At 37.7% G+C, this 20,000-nt stretch overlaps 1 protein-coding gene and 1 pseudogene across 11 annotated transcripts in view; one reads left to right on the forward strand and one right to left on the reverse strand.

The window, feature by feature from the left end:
- The window catches only part of LOC137997626 (blastula protease 10-like), an 18,811-nt pseudogene extending 10,929 nt beyond the window's left edge, over positions 1-7,882 (reverse strand).
- LOC137997624 (gamma-aminobutyric acid receptor subunit beta-3-like) overlaps positions 1-20,000 on the forward strand; it is a 41,077-nt gene that overhangs the window by 9,633 nt on the left and 11,444 nt on the right. For 4 of the 11 annotated variants that reach the window (XM_068843720.1, XM_068843717.1, XM_068843723.1 and 1 more), the window contains 4 exons: positions 12,913-13,029; positions 15,977-16,071; positions 17,856-17,923; positions 19,952-20,000. The exon at positions 19,952-20,000 is cut by the window's right edge and continues 169 nt beyond it. In XM_068843720.1, coding sequence (XP_068699821.1) covers positions 12,938-13,029; positions 15,977-16,071; positions 17,856-17,923; positions 19,952-20,000 — 304 coding nt within the window. In that variant the 5' untranslated portion in view covers positions 12,913-12,937. Of the gene's footprint in view, positions 1-3,514; positions 3,601-8,959; positions 9,185-10,363; positions 10,383-11,466; positions 11,645-11,853; positions 12,114-12,639; positions 12,663-12,912; positions 13,030-15,976; positions 16,072-17,855; positions 17,924-19,951 lie in introns of those variants that run through there. The other 7 variants (XM_068843713.1, XM_068843722.1, XM_068843719.1 and 4 more) reach the window with 7 other exon arrangements.

A 20,000-nucleotide genomic window follows, 5' to 3' on the forward strand; every position in this document is an offset into this window, starting at 1 on the left:
TCAGAGTACTGGTCGGGCTGTGGTAGTACCTGAAAGACATCTATACAAAACGGAAAAAGGCATTTCGTTTCCGTAATTGTCGTCCTTATAAGGTTACCACGGGCGAAAGGATGAAATTTTTATAACCTTACTCCCCTTATGTGTCGTTTGTTTGTCTTTGATTTTTTTCTTTTTTGACCTCCAAATATCATCGCTTTGCAATTCAGATACGCTATTCGTGAAAGGTAGGTAGTCGGACGGATCGACGTAAAAAAATGTGGTAAGGCCTGAAGAAATTACTCTAGCTCTAATCTTTAATCTAACCTTGGTGAAATCGAAGCAAACTTCGAATAGTTTTGGCTTACAAAATCGTTTTTCGCTTGATCCGAGTTGATCATCTTCCCGACCCTATTCGTGAACTGTTTACTAGTCGGGTAAACATGTTTATGTGCATCTTGTTATCAATTGCTGTCGATCGGTTCCTAATGAATTGCCCAGGGTTGCCCAATCTATTGCGACTCGCTCTTTTGCCAAGGAAAGACTGAATTTTTCATAAGCCTACTGCCCCACTAGATCTATCGATTACGTCAGTCCAAATGTTCATCAAGGTTTACAATCCCTTTTCTTTGCTTTTGTGTTGATCATGTTTGTCATTTTCGACATTTTTATTTAAGGCTGTGATCACACACTTGTTTTTGCTCCTCGCAAATGTCAAAATTTCCAATCTGTTTTCATTGGATTTCTTGTAGTGCTAATTGATAAGTTCACATTGACGAAATAATAGATGTATTTCATTTTGAACTGAAAAAAGGCCAAAAATTAAAGAGATTCGATTTGGGAGTAAATGATGTGTATATTCGTTAGTGACCCTTATTAATCGAGAGTAAATACGTCTGTCATAAATATATTTCATATAAAAAGCAGGATAATGATCATGATTTCGCATCATGTCAAAGACAATGAACGGCTATAGCTTTCTTTTGCTGCATTAGCTACCTTGCTATGTCTTACCCCGTACCACGAGGCCGAACTAATTTCCCCGGCTTGCAGTACACTTTATTGTTGAATACTGACTTACTAAACACGTACCATTATCGATTATAAATCAATAATTAGAGAAAAAAGAAAGAAAGAAAGAAAAAAAGAAGAAGTGAATGAATGGGATTTCTCAGGCCGGGTAGACATTACACTAACTTTACTACTAATTTCAACTGCATGGTTAACAGTAAGGCCCCTCCATAAACCAATGTGCCCCTGGAGGAACTCAGCGCAAACATGAACCAAATGCAAATCAAATTTTATGACCGCTAGACCACGCCATTAGGATAAAGTCAAGTTTTACAGTTGGCGCAAAAGAACAAGTATGCTCACACGCGAACTCGAAAGAGGTTTGCTCCAAAGTGTTATGTGGACCTCAGAGGGTTGGATCCAGGGAAAAGTGACGTAAAGGCTTACTAGCTGAAACTTTTAGCTTGTGAATGCAGCTTATTTATATATGCAAAACGCGCGTTTAAAAGTCTGAAAGCCCAAAACTCCCGTGCAGTATATTAATTCTGCGGCGTACACACGCATTGCATTCTTAAACTAGTGAGCCTTTGACGTCATTTTCTCCTCGATCCAGCTCTCTGAAGAGCTTAAAGTAGTAATTGCGGACCATTAAATAGGAAAATTCCAGTTACACTAAACAGTTGTCTTTTTGAAATCAAGGATTAAAACTTTGGTCGCTTAGTGTTTAGTTAACAAAGGTTTGAAATCCAAAGAAAAATAAGAATTTATTTTTTGATCACAGGCGCACTTGAATTCCAAATAATACTTGTGGTGAGTTAAATGGTGATTGCATGAATGACAACCATGCAATAAATGTTCCTCTGACAGGGAGGGGGACAGCTATTCTTAGAGTTCTTTTCATAGAGTTATGTCGTAGAGTTAGAGTTAAGTTTCCAAAATTCTCAGCCAACATTCATAAAGCTAACCTTACGCCTAAGGTTAGCTTTTATGCATGTTTAGGATACTTTCCGTATTTCTGAATTCAGGATTCAGGCCTTACAAAATCTTGAATTCAGGATTTTGGAAACTTAACTCTAACTCTAATGTCATAACTCTATGAAAATAACTCTATTGCTAGTCAACCTCGACAGGGAGATAATTATTAATCACAAAAGAATTCACTTTAATGTTCATAAAAGATACCGCAGTGTAAAATTATCTTAACAGCTACAATAAATTAGCATATTTAATTAAAACATGTACTGAATCTAAATGTTATCAAAAGGTAGGAATAAAATTTATCATGATAAAGAAAGAGTAGATTTATGTGTGAAAAAATAGAAAGGAATAAAGTTTATCGTTGAGTTTAGTTGGCTGTAAGCTATACTTGTATCTAAAAATAATATAACCAACGTTCGCCATTCTCTACTCTATGACAAAAAAAATCTACCAAGGTTCTAGCTGACTTTGTCATCTATAAATATTGATGCAGCGGTGCGTGATACATATACACCAGAGCTACCATCCTTTATCTCAATTCATTTTTTTAAGTCGTGATGATTGTTAATTCTCAAGGTCGGTTTTAACTGCCACTTTTGTACCATATATCAAATGTATGTGTTGAAAACAAATACAAAAAAAGAATCGAGATTATTAATGTCACAGTTGAAACTAATTTGATTACTAGAATAGAGGGAGGCAACAGCGGGGTGTTCTTGTCAGTCTCGCCATATTGTACGGTAGGGCAAGTTCATTTTCAAAAACTTCGCGATAACATTATTAAGTACTTAGCGAATTAACGTTCCCTGTAGCGTATGAATACCCCCACTGAGAGATGCTCTCAGAGTAACCGTACTAATTTCACGAAATTTTCATTTTTCCCTGTTTTGGGTAAGAGCCTAAGTCCTAAAGAACATCGCTCCCCAATGATTTCAGTGAGTCAAGGAAAAGAGATTCAACCTCTTCGTGTTTCTCCTTTTATTAGCTTTCGTTTTGCTCTTCTAGATCTTTAATTGCCTTTAATTCTTCTTAAATTTTCTTCTTAATTTTTCTAATTAAAAAAGAAAGCCTTCACCGACCCCAAAATGTTTTCTTATCCTAAAGCCCTCTTAAAAATTCCTCCATATTGGTGTTTTCTTAATCAGCCAATGGTCCATCATGATCTCTCTTAATACTCTTTATATACTATAGTTTGCATTGATAGTGCCCAGAAAATAAATGATTTACGCCGTTTCTGTCTCCTCCAGCCCGGGTAGAAAACGCTCAACAGAATAATCCTCGGTGAACTTTTCCATCCCTGAGTCAAAGGACCCCTCTTCCTTCAGGTGAAGCACTTTAAGTAGAGTTTTTTTTTCCCCACCAAATATCGCTGCATGCCTCTTATCAGGCAGCTACTAATCTGAGGTAATCTGAGTCAAAGTACACCATTGCCTTCAGGTAAGGCGCTTTCCTTTCTGTAGTCTCTAACCCACCAAATAATTGCCTAATCCATCAATACTGGCAATCCTATTAAGTGTTGAACCTTCCCTAAACCTGTCTTTTCTCATAGCACTGGCCAGGTGGCGTTCATGTATCAGCAAGATTCAATAGTGGCATGTTAGTAGATATCACTTTATTTCTACTCATTATTGAAAGGTAGGTGAATCAATTCTAACTTATGTGCCGCAAAAAAAACAAAAGGCATAATTGCAAATTTTACCATCATGCTTTAAGCAGATCTCACGCCAGTCGAGTGCAGTGCGCACCGCAAGTCCAGAAAACGATGAACGCGGAGAAAAACCTTTCAATATTCATTAACAAAAAAAAAGAAAAAAAGAAAAGAAAAGAAAAAGAAACGTCCACATTTCTATCTTGTGTTAGAATGACTGCCCATTAGAAAACAAACAAACAAACCTAAAACAATGAAGGAAGACTAAAGGCACAATCAAGCTAGTGAAGGACCGTTGATCCTATTCGTCTAAGTCGCTGATCTTTAAGAAAGTATTTTTTGGATCTCTGAAACCAGTTTCTAAGCATCTCATGGCTCTACATGCAATGGCATCATCCTGCAGTTCATAAAGTAACACGTCGTAGAGTATATGAAAGCTAATATCGTCACCCAGTGAAGAGCCTGATTGGTCAGTGGAGCGTTGTTTTGCACATTATTGGTGCTTATCTTCTTCAGGAAAGTCTAGGTCGTGTAGTGACGAGAAGACAAATCAAAGTGCCACTGTCGTTACTCGTGGATATGAAAGTTACCGCGATTGTTTAAAATTGGCAGGCTGAAGTTTTCTTTATGCATTAGCATTGATAGTTGGATAATTGTGTAACAGGACGGTGGGCTCTCATGCAACTAGATACCCAAAATACTGCATGTAGGTGAGGTAATCCCCTTTGCTGGAATTCAACCCTGTGAAATAAATATACCATTTTTCCAACAGGCATAAGATTACTCTTTAACACATCCTCTATAAAGAGCTCTACCATGTGTTCAAAGTTCGTTGCACAGATGACAGGGTAATTTTGAATCAGTAAGGTCTGATTTTTGTTGCCAAGTCATATAATGTTAACAGATTTAGCAAGTAGAGCAGATCCATTCAGTAATATTAACACATTTTGCGCCAGTTATACATTCCTCCAACAAACCTTGTGAATATTTATCATTATATTTGATATACTTAGATACAGATGATCTGAACCATAACTGATCACAGCAAGTGCATATATATTCAGCGCCATGTGTTATCTTATCACGAAAAAGACTGAATCACTTTTGACATGGAATGTCTAATAGAGCCTTGACCTTGACAAATTTCAGTTTGGTTTAACCTTGAGCTCTGCATAACTTTCCTTAAATGTTATATGCTTTTCTGTTTAGGTCTCTGATATGTTCTGGATTGCTTTTCTTTTCCTATTCCCTTGCTGCTTCAATATTTTCAGATCTGTTTTGGCGTTTTGCAATGTTTTTCTTTTCCTGAACTCTTCAAGTGATTTTGTCTCTTCCGCTTGATAGAGTCTCTCATAGAAGCTCTTTTTTGCCACTGCTTTGTAGAAATTATTACTGACACTCGCATCATTTTTGGCCATCGTTAATTAATGTATTGAAGTCTTCGCGTTGGTCAGTGAAAGGCGGTGCACAATTTTTTGCACCAATCTGTACTTGTTCAGAATATTTTGCTTCACCTTCGAAGAAAGCCATTTCTTTAATTCTTCCGTTTCTTGCTTCTAAATGCAGCGGAAGGTGCTCAAACACTTCAGTACAAAAGCGACATACAGTAATGGCGGCGCACAACCTCGCGAACAGGAAGTCACAGCCATCTAAGCTGTGTTGTGATTATCCATCCTGATTGGCTTATTAGATCGAACTTCCGGTTACGCAGGAGTGACACATTTGCATAAAGAACCTCACCAAAACTCGTGGATATATATCCACGAGTAAAAACCAGGAATATAATGAAGGCCATCTTGTAACTGCAAAGGCGATGGAATCATGTTCATCTATCGTTCCGCTTTTGTAGTCAGCGAAACCTGACCAAACATTTAGATGGAGCTGTCAACAGATTTTTAACTAACCTGAAACCCCATGAATATGATTCTTTGCCTGTAAGATATATTTGTATTTTTACTTTTCTGCTACTCCTATGTTGCAGGGTCATTGCTCTTTCAAAGTAACTTTTTTTTCAGTTTCTTAGAGTCAAACAAATCTTATACGATTAATTCCATTTATAATTACTATTTCCACCACAAAGTGATGTTTCTTATACCTACAATGTGTTGTTGCTTTAGCTGTGACAGGTAGATTACAGTTGATGTGAAATTTACGTAAGACTGAATGATGGTTGAATGATTGCCAAACAAAATGCTGTTTGATTTCGCTTTTTTTTTTTTTTTTTGAGGCCGGGCTCAAAACTATAACGGGATATAACATAACCATTCGTTATGACAGTGCTATAATTTCGAAATTAGAAATTAATTTTGCGCAGTTGTACTATCAGTCAAGTAAAGCTATGATCCTCACAGTTATGAGCGCAATTTTAGTAATTGCGTATGAAGCCTTTTCCACGCAAGGGCTAAAATTACGTTCATAACTGCGAGGATCATAGCTTTAAGTGATTTCACATCGAAAAAAAAGGAGGCGGTGGTGTGGTTCAGTGTTTAGGATGTTGGGTTTGCATGCGGTTGCCCCGGGGTTCAAAATACGGGAAGACCTCTGGAGCCCCGTTTCTCGAAAGTCCCGAAAATTTTTCGGGCCCGAAAAGCCATTTGTGAAATTGCCAACGCTTGTTTTGGAAAGCCGATCTTTTAACATGTTTTCAAGCTAACAAAAAGAAACACGTCTGTTAAGTTTGACGACTTAAATCCTCTCCGTTCTTGAGATACAAAGGGAATTGTGACACCCGAAAATGGCCCGGTAAGTTTTTTAATTCGGGACTTTCCAGAAACGGGCCTCTGGTTTGGATTTGTTTCCGGTTGTCCCGGATTCAACTCTACCAACCTGACGCTTTTCTTATTTGTTTTGTTTTTTATTTATTTATTCTTTTTTTAAATTTAAATACGGTACTTACATTACTTACAATACACCGTTACTTACACTGCTACCGCTACTCACAAAAACTATCTTAACTTACACTACGAATACTATTCACAATATCGTACTTTTACATTGTTCGCTATACTTGGCAATCATTACATATGTAATATATATATATATGTATACATCTATATAAACAAAACAAAACAAAACCTCGCTATCTATTAATGAGTGTCTAAAAGCTCACGGATGCTCGAACGCTTGGTGACTCCGTGGATAATTTGCTCTTTAAAAATACTTTAAGGACGGTGCCTACTAATTAAAGATATTTTTGCCCCGGTGTGTGATTATGCAGTAAATGTAGATCTTAACAAGTGTTATTGAAATCCAAAAAGAAAATGGGGGTAACCACGCATTTTTCAAAGATAATTCATAAATAATATTTGTAAAAAGCTTTAAAATACAAAGCAATGTATGGCGTTCTTTCTCAAATTAAAGCTTAATTATCTCTCAAAAATGCATGGTTACCCCCAATTTTCTTTTTGGATACCGAGAGTACTTACTAAGATCTACTTTCTGCGGACAGTTTTAAACCGCGCAAAAAAATCACTGTATTGGAGTAAGCATCACCGATAGGAAACCCAAGTATCTCGAGATGCGCAGAACGTATGCGCAATAACTATAGTAGGCACCGTCCTTAAACGGTGTTATGCTGTAAGATTCACTTTCTTTGGCTGCAGTGTAGATGTAGTAACCGGCTACAGGTTGACAGCATACACAGGTTGACAGCGCGAAAAGATCGCCTCTCGGGGTGATGTGCATATATTTTAGCATTGTTCGTCAGAGCTATCTTCGGCAAGTTACTAGAGTTCCACCAAGAAGCAAAAAGGTTCCAGAAATTTCCTAAATTCAGGGAAGGACAAGAAATTTCCTTCTTCGCCTAGAATATCCAATAGGGTCTTTACTCCGGCATTATACCATTGTCGACAAAAAATGGATTTTCCGCCGATTGTAATAAAGCTATCTCATTTTCTATTTCTTTTTTGTTGTGGGAGTGTGCTTGATAATCTCTTCCCAAGCATTCGAGACGTCGCGGTAAAAAAGCGGAAGGAAGGAAGGACAATTCAGGCAAAGTTTTTATAGAGAAATTACATTCGAACAGCAATGGGCCACCTATGTACTGTAATAGATCGAAGGGTATTTTCTTCCAGACTGCGTTTGAGGATCGAGGAACCGTTTTACCCAACCTGCTTTCAAAGATTTATTTATGATTTTAAAGTCAGGCATATTAAGTCCGCCGCCCATAATCTTACCAGTCATTGTAGAATGTTTGATTTTTGGCGGTTTGTGGTTCCATACGAAGCTAGAAAGAAGCTTACTCACTTGGTCAACAAATCCACAGGGTACACTCAGAACAGAGGCAATAAAAGCTATCTTTGAAAGAGCTAAATTTTTGACAATGTTTATTTTCCCGTAAAGTGTGAGATCTCGTGATGACCAGATGTTAAGAGATTTTTCTAGAGCAAGCAATCTTTTTTCAAAATTATCTTTTACGGATATTTCCGAGTCACGCGAGAAGCAAACGCCGAGGCACACACACTTCAGGGGCCAGTTAATGTCAGAGCGATTTGTGGGTAATGGATTGTTTTTCCCCAACCACATTGCCTCCGTTTTTGATCTGTTTAGTTCCAATCCCGAGCAACTGTTAAAAGCCTCTAATTTCTCGAAACGTTTCACAACTGAATCTATGTCTCGCACGAAACAGGAGGTGTCGTCTGCATGTTGTGAAAGCTAATACTCCTTGCTCTTAATATTTATACCCATTATCGACTGGTAATTTCTTATTGACTGGGTTAAAATTTCAACAGCAATTACAAAGAGTATACCGGAAAGCGGACACCGCTGTCTAATGCCTCGTTGTAATTCAAAGAAGGGCGTTGCGTAGCCATTATAAATAACGCAGCTTTGAATGTTTTTGTAAAAAGTCTTAACCCATTGTATTAAAGGCGCACCGAACCCAAAAGGTTCTAGAGCCTTTATAATAAAATTCCATTCTAAACTGTCAAAGGCCTTTTTTAAGTCTAGAAACAATGCTATGCCTGAGATATCAAACGCAAACGCGATTGCCTTGGTCGCAATTTTGTAATCTGTGTTTAGTAGAGAGATGGGTCTCCAGTTATCCAGAAAAACCTTATTTCTATCTTTTTTCTGGAATAAGTGTGATTATTCCTCTTTTTTGCGAAATCGAAAGCTCGCCGATCTCGAAGGCGTAATTGAAACTGTCGACTAATTCCTGTCCTCCCAAAATTTAGATAAAATTCGGCAGTTAAGCCTTCCGTGCCAGGAGACTTACCCCTGGAAAATTCGTTTAGAGAGGCATGCCATTCTTCTTTTGTTAATCGACCGTCAGAAGTGTCGGCAAGTTGGGAGGTCAATTTTGGAAGTGACGGGCTTTCAAAGAACTTATCGAAACAGGGGTCATTTGGGTTTGTGCAGGTGGAAGTATAAAGCTTTTGGTAGTACCTGTGTTTCTCTTTCAGGATTACGGTGGGGTTAACCAGAGTACGATCATCGGCTTTTAGTTTTGTAATGTAATTATTGGAACGATTTCGTTTCTCGAGATCGAAGAAATAACGAGTGCTACGCTGTCCTTGCTCGCACCATCTTGCTTTACTTCTAATCATGGCGCCTTCTGTTTTGTGACGCTTTGTAAGTAGCCGCAAACTGGTTGCCTCGTACCAGTTGGTGTTCTTAATCATGTTTCTGTTAAGTTTGAATCATTTCTTTCAGATATTAAAGAAAACCTGCATTGCGTGCCTGTAAACTAGCTTGATAGCTAAGTGCACTTCCACTATAAACAAGGCATTAGCATGAATTTTCTCTTTTTACATATCCGCATTTTAATGTATGATTGATTTCATATATCATTTCGTTCGTTGTACTATCAGTGTTGATTGTGAAGACTAACTGAGAGATTTAGCTATATGGCTTATACAAACGCAAAACAGACAACGAAAGGGTGGGCTAGAAAATAGAATTCTAAAGATAGTTGTTTGGACACGGAAAAACAGTACATTTGTGTACTTCACATTCAATGTGTTGAAATCTCATTTTGTTAGCTACTTACACTATTTCCTCAGGAAAAAAAGACTTGATGAAATGCGAGTAAGAAGCGTTTAAAAAAATTAGCTGCACTCATCTTCTTGAATGTATGTTGGTATAGAGAAAACTTCTTTTGTTTCTTACGTCTAGGTCATTATAATATTGTTTCGAGTGTTTCAGTCGGTGTCTTATTATTGTTTTAAGTAGCAAGCGAAGGACATTGTAGTAGCAAACGTTCATTGGTGCTTGAGTCGGATTATTTCGTCTTAAACAGGCACTTTGTGTGCCTGACTAAAATAGTCAAACCATTACTCGGTTTTCCTACTTAACCGTACTATTTTTGAAAAAAGGTTTCTAAAAAGAAGCTATACCGAATGTCACTTTCGAAAAGATATTATAACAAGAAAACATATACCGAAGGTCATGAAGGGAAATTTTTTATATACAGATCTGCAGGTGTCAGATATTCCAATTTACTTGCCCGTAACATTCATTGAAGTTTAATATCTTGTATAAGTTTTGTTTGTTATTTTACAGGTCATATATATTTATGAAAATAATATTAATTTTGCTTCGAATATTCGAAAAATAAAACGCGCGATCAATATACATGCATACTCTATTGCTCACGGTAGACTTTGATTAGTTCGATGTTCAACAATTATTTCTACTAAGGGAGGAGAAGAAGTTTTGAAAAATCAATTATTTTTAATAAGGCAAGACGAGTTTAAATGAACTTTCGTTGATGCTGTTGCGTTGTTGAGAATGAGGAGTAGTTAAATTGTGTCGGCTGTTTAGGTTAGAGGTAAGTTTACTTAAAGCAGACGATTTTCCAGCTGGGTCAAATAAATCAAGCCTAACTTGAGATAGCTTGTAGTTTTTTTTTTGTTACAATAATTTTTTTCAGAAATTTCTACGTCATTGAAGTCGTGACCAGCGGGTGTAAGGCGAAAAAAAATTCACACAGATGTGCTAACTGGAGACCGTTTGCAGAAACAAACTGTTCGACTCTTTGTAAGCAGAATTTACCTGAATCCGAAAATGAACTGGAAAAAATGCCGTCTATCAGTACGTTGTTTTAAAAATCAACATAGGTTTCGCAACCTCAAAGAGACAAAAACTCTCTGCATGTGAGAACACTGAATTAATTGCTTAATTCTCGTTTGCCCACAACCAATGAGTTATATGGGTAAAAAGTACGAACCATAATGTAATAACTTCGTTTAAGCTTCGGTTATTCGCTGGGCACTCAGCGTGGTAACAGGTAAAACCAGCTTTTTTATTATTGCTCCTAAGTGCTACATTACCCGTATTGTACATTCAACGCGTCCATTGAGAGATAAGTGTTTTGCATACCATTTTATAAATGAGGGTACTTAAAAAATCCATCCTAATTTGTTGATGCACTTTCGTTATATTTTGGTGCCAAGCAAAGGAATAAAGTTAGTTGTAATGAGAGGGGAGAGCTCATTGTCAATATTAATATGATTCTTGGTTTACAAATGCACTTAAAACTGATGACAGGCGAGCACTTTGTTGAAAAGCGAGAAACATTTAGTACAGTAAATCTTTCTTTAAAAGGGCACTCGTTTTTTTTTTTTTTCTAATACAACAGGCGATAAATGGACCAAGTAATTTATCCATGGCACTCACAGTATTCATTGGTGGAATTGAATTTAATTAATTGCACTTGCATTTTTTACTTGCTTTTTAAGTTGTTCATTCTAATTATATCATTAGGAATGTGTTGAAAAGTTTTCATCTTCTAAAGTGTTGCATTTTAATAAACTTAAAAGCGAGAATTGGAAGAACGAGTCGATACTAGAGACATTATACTACACACTTCGGGATATGGGTCAGTTTCTTGTTTTGTTAAGAGTTCTCGTAGAAAGAAATCTCTGATATTTATAGAGCAGATGTTGGAAAAAAAATATTGGCATGGCGCTATAAAGACAAAGTATGCAGGAGCAAGTTTTGATGAACTTGAAGTAAGAGAATCGAAGAACTTTCGTCTTTCACCTCTATATTTTGGAGTGGACCTGGAAGACATTGGTTGGAAATCTTGCGGTAAACAACCTGCTCCTGTAACGAAAGAAGAGTTGATTATTGACTCACTGATAGCTTTGCGGGCATCGCCTCTTTCCTAGCAGAAAACTGCATAATTTCTCTCGGTGGGAAACGAGCTTTTTATGGGGATAGATATATCGAATAATTCAAGAGAAACTTCCTACAGATTTCAGGTAGAGATGTCGGATGAAAAGTGGCAGATTATCGTTTTTGGACTTGGATAGGAATGATGAAAGTACAGCACGCAATGCAAAATTTGATAAGCTCAAACGATTGCAAAACGAAAATGTACGCGCGCCTTTCAGAGGCCTTGATTTTTCCCGGTAATCACCGAAGAATACCGAAACTGACAAGGGCTTTCATAGTCCCAAGCAACTAATAGTGTGTCGGATTGCCATGATTTGCAATTTCGGTCTCGGCGACAACATGCAGGAAGAATTGCATGCTGAGGAGAGCAGAATTTGTTGTGGTAAACAACCTGTTCCTATTAACAAAAAAACTGAACCACGAGACATTAAGTATTAACACATAGATAGCTTTGCGGGCACTTTTTCGATCAGACAACTGCATAATTTTGCTCTCAGTGGGAAAAGAGCTTTTCATATAACCTAGCCCCATGCCGGCAGTGCGGTATGCGAACATTCTCTGTATCTTGCAATCTTGCAAAAGATCAGTGGCTTCGACAAAACAAGCGTTGGTTTAAGGCGCAATCAATGTGAAAGTACCTCTATATTGATTGATTTCGTAAAGATTGGTTAACTTCATATGTGTGCACATTTTTTCTCTCAAAACCATATTTTGAAAGAAAAAAAAAAATGATGGGAGGCCTAAGGGCTAGGGTTTTACACAGTTCATATGTAAACTTAAATATTTGACGAGTAGTTCAAGATATCAAACAGATAAATTAATCAATAAGGCAGTAAATTGGAGGCTATGAAAAGATGTAAAAGCTAAGGTTTCCAAACTTGTCGCCAAAGCGGATTCTTCTAAGAAGCCAAACTCATAGTTCAGTTAGAAAGTATGACTTCACGAAACACTTTGCATGTTTGAATTTTAACGTGTAACAACATCAGCATTGCATTTTCTTAAAACAAAATCCCTTCTTCGACTTGATCCATGTCCTTGTTTCAAACAATTTTGTGGATAGGATGAAACTTCATGGAAAAAACCATAGCGCAGACGATCCTTTACTCGTTTATCCTGTGTTAATTCGTGAGAGAGTTTGCATCTTGTTACAAAAATGCTGTAATGTACTTGATTATTTTCAGTCTCTGAATAGGTGACAACTCCTTGATGTTGCTGAAGCTAATCTGCCTTTTTCTCTGCGGAGCTTTCCCCCTTTTTGGCCAAGCATTACCTAGTGCAATGGACCAAGAAGCAGAAGAGTAAGTTGTTGGCTTTAGTATATCTACAAAGAAAAGTGCGTTTATTCCATTCTGTCTAATAGATCGCCTTAGTTTATTTAATTATTTTTTGTTTGTAAAATGATATGGTGAACAATCAACTGTAAGGTGAGACAAAGCTAAACTCAAATACAGCCGAACCTGTATATAACGCGGCCGTGTATTAAGCGGTCACCCTCAATTAAGCGGCCAGTTCAGTTTCAAAGTCCCGATTTTTCGCTCATACAAACGCTGTATTTGTTACTTGTTTTAGGCGGCCACCCTGTGGCAGTCCTATGTTTGTCTTTCTTTGTTACTTTTACCTGTATTAAGTGGCCACCCTTGAACAGAAACTCATTTTATGCGGTATTTTATCAGTGTTTAAATGCGATTCATGATCATCACTATAAAGCAGTGTCGACAGTTAACGACTTGCTCTACAAACACAAGTTTCAAATGCCGAAACGCCAGACGTACGTGTTCGACTTTATTAAGTCGTCGTAATTCTTACTCTATTACTTAAACTTGTACAGTATTCTATATTGTCTTACTTTTAATTAGCAACATCTCCGTTATAACTGCACATTGAACGTAACAACTATGAAATGACGAAATGAGATCTTTTGTTATGAACTGTAAGTCATAGAAATACAGCACTGTGTACCGTAGAAGAGTAAAGGGCAATTTATTGTACAATACTTTTACACATTGTTACGTATATTATACCGTTAAGTTTACAAGTTTGCAACTTTGTTTTAAGTATCGATCGCTTCAAAGAGTGTTGATTGCCCTACTGTTTCCGTGCATGAATAGTGTTTTTGTATGATACGCCATTAAATTGGCATTAGACCACGGCCAGTGAGTATTTTTAGTGATCCTGTCGGGTATAAAGCGGCCACCATATTAAGCGGACAGTTCCTCAAGTCCCGAGGGTGGCCGTGATATACAGGTTCGACTGTAGTTGGCAAAAACACTATCCAAGACGACATCCTGTCATGGCCCAATTCATCGATCAGTGGTTCCCAGAAGCTTAGTAGCGATCCAGAGATTCCATCGTCGTATTAACTGAGGGAAAGGATCTTTTTTACATTTGTTCGGAATGACTAGAACATGCTTTTTTTCTTAATTCACTCAATCCAAAAAAAAAAAAAACCTGTGCCGACGGTAAAAATGTCATAAGGTTTTATAACAGCATCTAGTTCAGAAGTGACACCATCCTAATTGTATTTTAGTACAAAATGAATATCATGTTATTTATGCAAGGAAATCCATTTGTTACATAACTCTAAAAGTAGTTTTAACGGTTTTAGCTACCATACATTTTGTCCTTTTCAGTAAAGTTTTTTTTGCAATTTGTCTTATACCATTTTGAACAGGCCCATACGTATCGCGCCCATTGGCCGGCTAATCTCTCCAAATGAAGCTTCCATTGGTAAATCTCCGCACGGATCAGTTTCATACATTTCAGAAAATCGTTATACCTCTTATTGTAAAAATGCCTGAGTGATATTTCTGGTGCAGAATAAATGAATAATTTTTTTTAATTAATGGTAGTCGTTGTAGAGATTTTCAGACAAAATACCGGTATTTCGTACAGAATGTTTTGGAAGGTTTCGCTCTACTTCTCTCTTGAGTTCATTACACAATAAGAATTGACCTACTAACGATGAAAAGGAAACTGAAAATGAGACTATATGCAAAAGAATGTCAGGAAGCAGTTGCTTGGGATCCTGATCTTCGATCATTAATACGTAGAATTCTGTTTCGTTTAACTTTGCTCTAAACTGAAACTTTAAGGTGGGGATATGTCATCATTCAGGAATATTCCAACTTGAATTAACTCTAACCCAACCAACTAAATAACTTGCCACATTATAATATATTGAAAAGATTCTCCTATAAATTTATCGAGGACAAAAGAGTGTTAAATAAATGATGATGCAATGAAGTGCTGATATATATGTGAAAATAGACGCCGTCTGGCTAACTCAATGGCCCTTGTGCGTAATGACGTCTGACTAGCTAATTTTACCACCAACCTCGAATTCGAAAATTCAAACTATAAATTTTAGCTTGAGCTAAATCCCGAAGGGGCAAACTTGAAAAGGAAATCAAAGTGCGAGCAGTATAACATGTCCAATTATGTGAATAACGAGGCTTAATGGTGAAATTAGCTAGTTAGACGTCATCACGAATAAAAGCCCATAAAGACGAGCACCGGTTAATGAAAAGGAGAGCTGATGAATGCCTTTCCGGACAGAGCGTTATTCGTTTTCAACATGTGAAATACTGGTATCCTTATCTTCCAGTTAAAATCGATTCATAACTACTCTGAGAGTTCTTCTCTTCGCGTTAACATGAAAAAGAATACTTGTAATCGAAGGATAACAGAGCCGGAACCCAGATCGCCATCTCGATTTGAAAATTATTGCATAGCTACAATAGATTGCTAAATCAAAACGCACGGACATTTTTAGTTTAACTACAAATAGTGTTGTTCTCATTACATTGGCAGATAAAAGGGACCGTTTTGAGAAAAGTGCTTATACTTGACTAGAAAATCACTGCCGACTCATATAATGTCTGCTTTTATCAGTTTTTCACTTCATTTTGTGGTTGGGTAACACGGAGTCCATATAGTTGAAGAACCATCAAACCTTATGCTAACAAAAGCTGTTAATAACATGTCTCAATAAAAATTTCAAAGGGGGGGTTTACTTAATGGCAAAGTTAATCTACTGGCTTCGTGTTCTTCATCCTTTCTCTGGACGGACGGGACGTAGAAACCGGACAACATTCGTCGGAAGGGTAACACATGAAGGCTGGTCGGCGTTGCGTTGCAGTCTGATCTAAAGAAGCGCATTCTCGTGATTATCCTGGCTACAACTGTTAAAGGGCGAAAGTAGTATATATAATCTAAACGTGACTAATTGTCATAATTCCTCATTAGGGAAGCCTTTGAAGAAGAGAAAACTAGAAATGCCACTGCGATACTGAACCTATTGCTACGTGATTATGACAATCGATTGAGACCCAAATTTGGAGGTAAATTGCAGGAGTTAACTTTGCAACTTAATTTGGTACTTTGTACAATCACGATCTTTTATACGGCTGTTAAGGAGAGAAACCGGGACTATCGATTGCTGATTATGCCTTCTCGTATTACGACGAGGCGGCATGGTCCAATAGCCTTCGTAGCTGGCGGAATATTTTATTGCAGGATTACTTGAACACTCGCGATGCTTGGTTTGTTTTGGCCTCGAGTGGGCCGCGACTGGCATGGGGAAATTTGTTTCTGGGTTGTCTCGGATTTAACTCTACCTGCAAGTTAGGATTCGTAATCATGTTTGTTTCAAGTTATTAAAAGTGGGGTGCCTGTGAAATAGCTTGATAGCTAAGTGCACTTCCACTAAATACAGAGCATTTAAATTTACTTTCCGTTTCCTATGGTCAAAGCATAAATTGAAAACATAGACCACTTTCATAAATGGCGACCACTTTTACATTCTTTTGTATTTATGTTAATTAGACCTACTGCCTTCATTTTGAAACAAATATTCTTTTGAAATTTGCTCGTCGAAGCGAGGCGAGAAAGGCTTATTAGGATTAAAACAAAAAAATATTGTATTTGGCTGCCATTACGAAAGAGGTCTATACCATTGCCCAAGTAAGGTATCTCTCTTAACGCAAGGAAAACGTCTTCGCCTGTAGTCAAGAGTAGGGATCAGCAGTGTGTTACTCAGAACTGCATGCACTGCTTGTTAATCGCACCTTCTGGAAGTCTGCATAAAGTGATTGTCAAAAAGTCAGCAGAGTACCTCTCTTTGCAAATACGTCATGTCAACCTATTTTTCGTTTCGCAAACTTTCGATCTGGCCTCAGTTGTTCAAATGTCGGATAACGTTATCCAGTGAGTACTTCATGTTAAACGTTGGCCAAGATTTTCTTACACGCGTTTTAACTAGATGTGCTTTATAGAGCGTTTTCGCTCACGTGACCAGCAGCCATATTGGATAACTGAAACAAAAGAAAGCATTTGCATAAAATTAGAGTTCAATTCCCGGAGGATTAGTTTGGTACACCATCAAAGTCGCTATTCCTTTGTTTTGGAACACCAACATGGCCGCCTTGACGTCATGTAAAAAAACTCTTTAGCGTGTGCACATTCACAGTTACGTTCCAGGGCAAATAATGAAATCTTTGCAGGGATTGAAACTGACGGATAGTGACTCATCCACTGCATAAAGTTATCCGGCCCCTTTGAACAACTGGTGTCTGCAAGAGAATGGCGAGTTCATAGTAAGGACGTAAAAAGCATAATCCGCGAGGTCTACTATACTTTGAATGCGAACAGGGTTCATTTTAGTTTAAGTACCTCACTTTGTAATTTTATAAACGAGGTATCTTCAAAGATGCCAAAAAGCGATCAAATGCGTAGTCGAGTAAGTCTCAATGATTAGCTGTCGCACTTATGGCCTCCTTGGACCCCAGTATGAACTCGCCTTATGACCCTGGCGTGTGAACAGCCAAGCCAGGGTACTTCCAGCGGTTCCACGAAGCAACAGTGTCACCAGAAAGCCTTTGAATGACATCATACAAGTCACATACATACATATACATACATACATAACCTTTATTAAAGTGTCTAAGCGTTCTAGCTCCTCTTGGCACTAATTGGGGACACATTCCAAACTTATCAAGCTTAACTACACCATAAAACATACATAAAAACCGAAAATTTTAATTTATTCAAACTAAGTACACTTTTATACTTTCAGTAAGTATATGAAAGATCTTAGAAATCTTATATCTGCTTTAATTTTTCTCAGGAAGACCAGTGACAATTTATGTCGACATGTACATTGTTGATATTGGGGAAATTTCCGTAACCAACATGGTAAGAACATGTCTATAAATGAAATGATATTTCTCTTGTCTAACATGTCTAACAAAGATAATAATTTCCCAATCGCTTTCTGCCTAAAAAGTGTCTTGTGCAGTTGTCTGCGAAATGTGAAAGTGTCTCTTGGCAGCGATAATAGCGGAGCTCCGCGCGCGCGGAGCTATTTAAGAAAATATGGTAACCCATCGATGCGAGAAATTTTGGTTTTATAGCCATGACGTCATCAACCGTCCGTACGTACGTAAGACGTCCACCCCTCCATGTATGCGACCAGTATCATGCTAGTTGACAGCATACTTCTTTGACATTGGACCGTCCATGTTTTCATCAATTGACATCTGCCGAAACAAGGTGTCCGCTGACCAGTATAACGTGACCATATCGCGGGCTCAAGCTTAGAGCTCACAGAGGTCAGCTGTTTTTTGAAATTGATTTGTTTATTTACTTTGATCTAAAATGCGAGCGAACAAGTGCCTTTTAATCTGTTTGCCCAACTGGTTTTCAATGCGCCTTGACAGTGACAACAAAATTTTGCCCTTATGTTATAAACACGTAATCGCAATGAGTTCTCGTAAAATTAGGGCGAAATTTCACTAGCTTGTGTTTTCAAAAATTTGTGTAAAGCACTGAACTAAACGTTATTCAAGTGTTGGAGCGGATATTGTTTGAAGTTCGTCCTTTCTTGGTTGCATTGACGTATTTTGCCGATTCTTGTTCCAAACCAACCTGACGTGTTTCAATGAAATACATCAAAATGTAAATGATCTCGTTTTCAGAAATAAAGTGGAATAAGTAATTTAGTAAAACTCTTTTTTTTTGTTCCTTGAGCTGACAAAGTTCTTTTATGGTTTCTAATTTTAGCGTGATTCCTGTTGATAGTTGGCGTTGAAATGGCTTTTTTCCTTGTCCATTCGTTCACTTTTCCTTTAAAACTCCGATGCGGTTCAAGAAAAATTCATTGCCAAACTGGTGAATTCCCAACTAAGTAAATTTCACTCTAAAAACCGATGATATCTTACTCATCGCTTCGTGATTCATGCGATATCGGTTTTTAGCGTAAAAATGTACCGTAGAATTCACTAGTTTAATAGTCAATGAATTTTTCTTAAATTATTAAAGCAGCAACTGGAAACATCAAAACGCGGACAATTCGTAACCTTTTATTTTCACTAACCCTATACAGGCAGTAAGAATAACTTTCGCTCTCATGTCGTTTATGTTCTAGTCATAGGTCCTCCAGGCATCATGTAACCTTATCAGAGCTCCTAAAAATTACAATACAGAGAAAAAAGCAGCTCTAAGCAAATTAAAAATAAACACTCAGCTTTAAGTTTATATCCCGATGCTTGACTTGAATAACTGCGTAGGCGCCAGTGTGGACCACAGCTATCATGATATGTCTAACTGGATTGAAACCAGCGAGAAATGCAGGAAGAAAACATCTTCCAAACCGTTTTCCACTTGAACACGAAAAGCGTTGCCCGTGGAAGAACTATAGTTGACGTCGTATGGCCGTGTAGCCACGTGGAGGCACAGAAAGCAAGCGAAAATTGAAGCCTCGCTTATGTTTAGGTGAGTTAACCTCGGTTGAGCCTGTAATCCAATCGAAAACCAGTACCTGGTCAGCAGTCAACTTCAAAAAACAGCTGACCTAAGCTTGAGCCCACGATATGTTCACGTGATACTGGTCAGCAGATACCTTGTTTTGACAGATGTCAATTGATGAAAACATGGATGTCCAATGTCAAAGATGTATGCTCTCAACTAGCATGATACTGATCACATTGGCATACATGGAGGGAGCTCCGCTATTATCCATTACGTATTTTCTGAAATAGTGCAAAAATAATAGTAAATCTTATATCTCTGAAGTAATAAGGCGCGCGGGAAAAGAAACTTAAGTCAAGCTGGACGTTCATCTGCCACAAATGATGCGCATGCTTAAAAATCTGAAAAACGAATAAATCTTTTTGGCTTTTTGAATAGACGGTCTGTTCTTGTAATTCTGCATTCTTTTTACAGGAGTATGGGATGACAATGTACCTTCGACAGACTTGGGAAGATCCGAGGC

Source organism: Montipora foliosa, chromosome 3, assembly GCF_036669935.1.
Source record: "Montipora foliosa isolate CH-2021 chromosome 3, ASM3666993v2, whole genome shotgun sequence".
NCBI lineage: Eukaryota > Metazoa > Cnidaria > Anthozoa > Scleractinia > Acroporidae > Montipora > Montipora foliosa.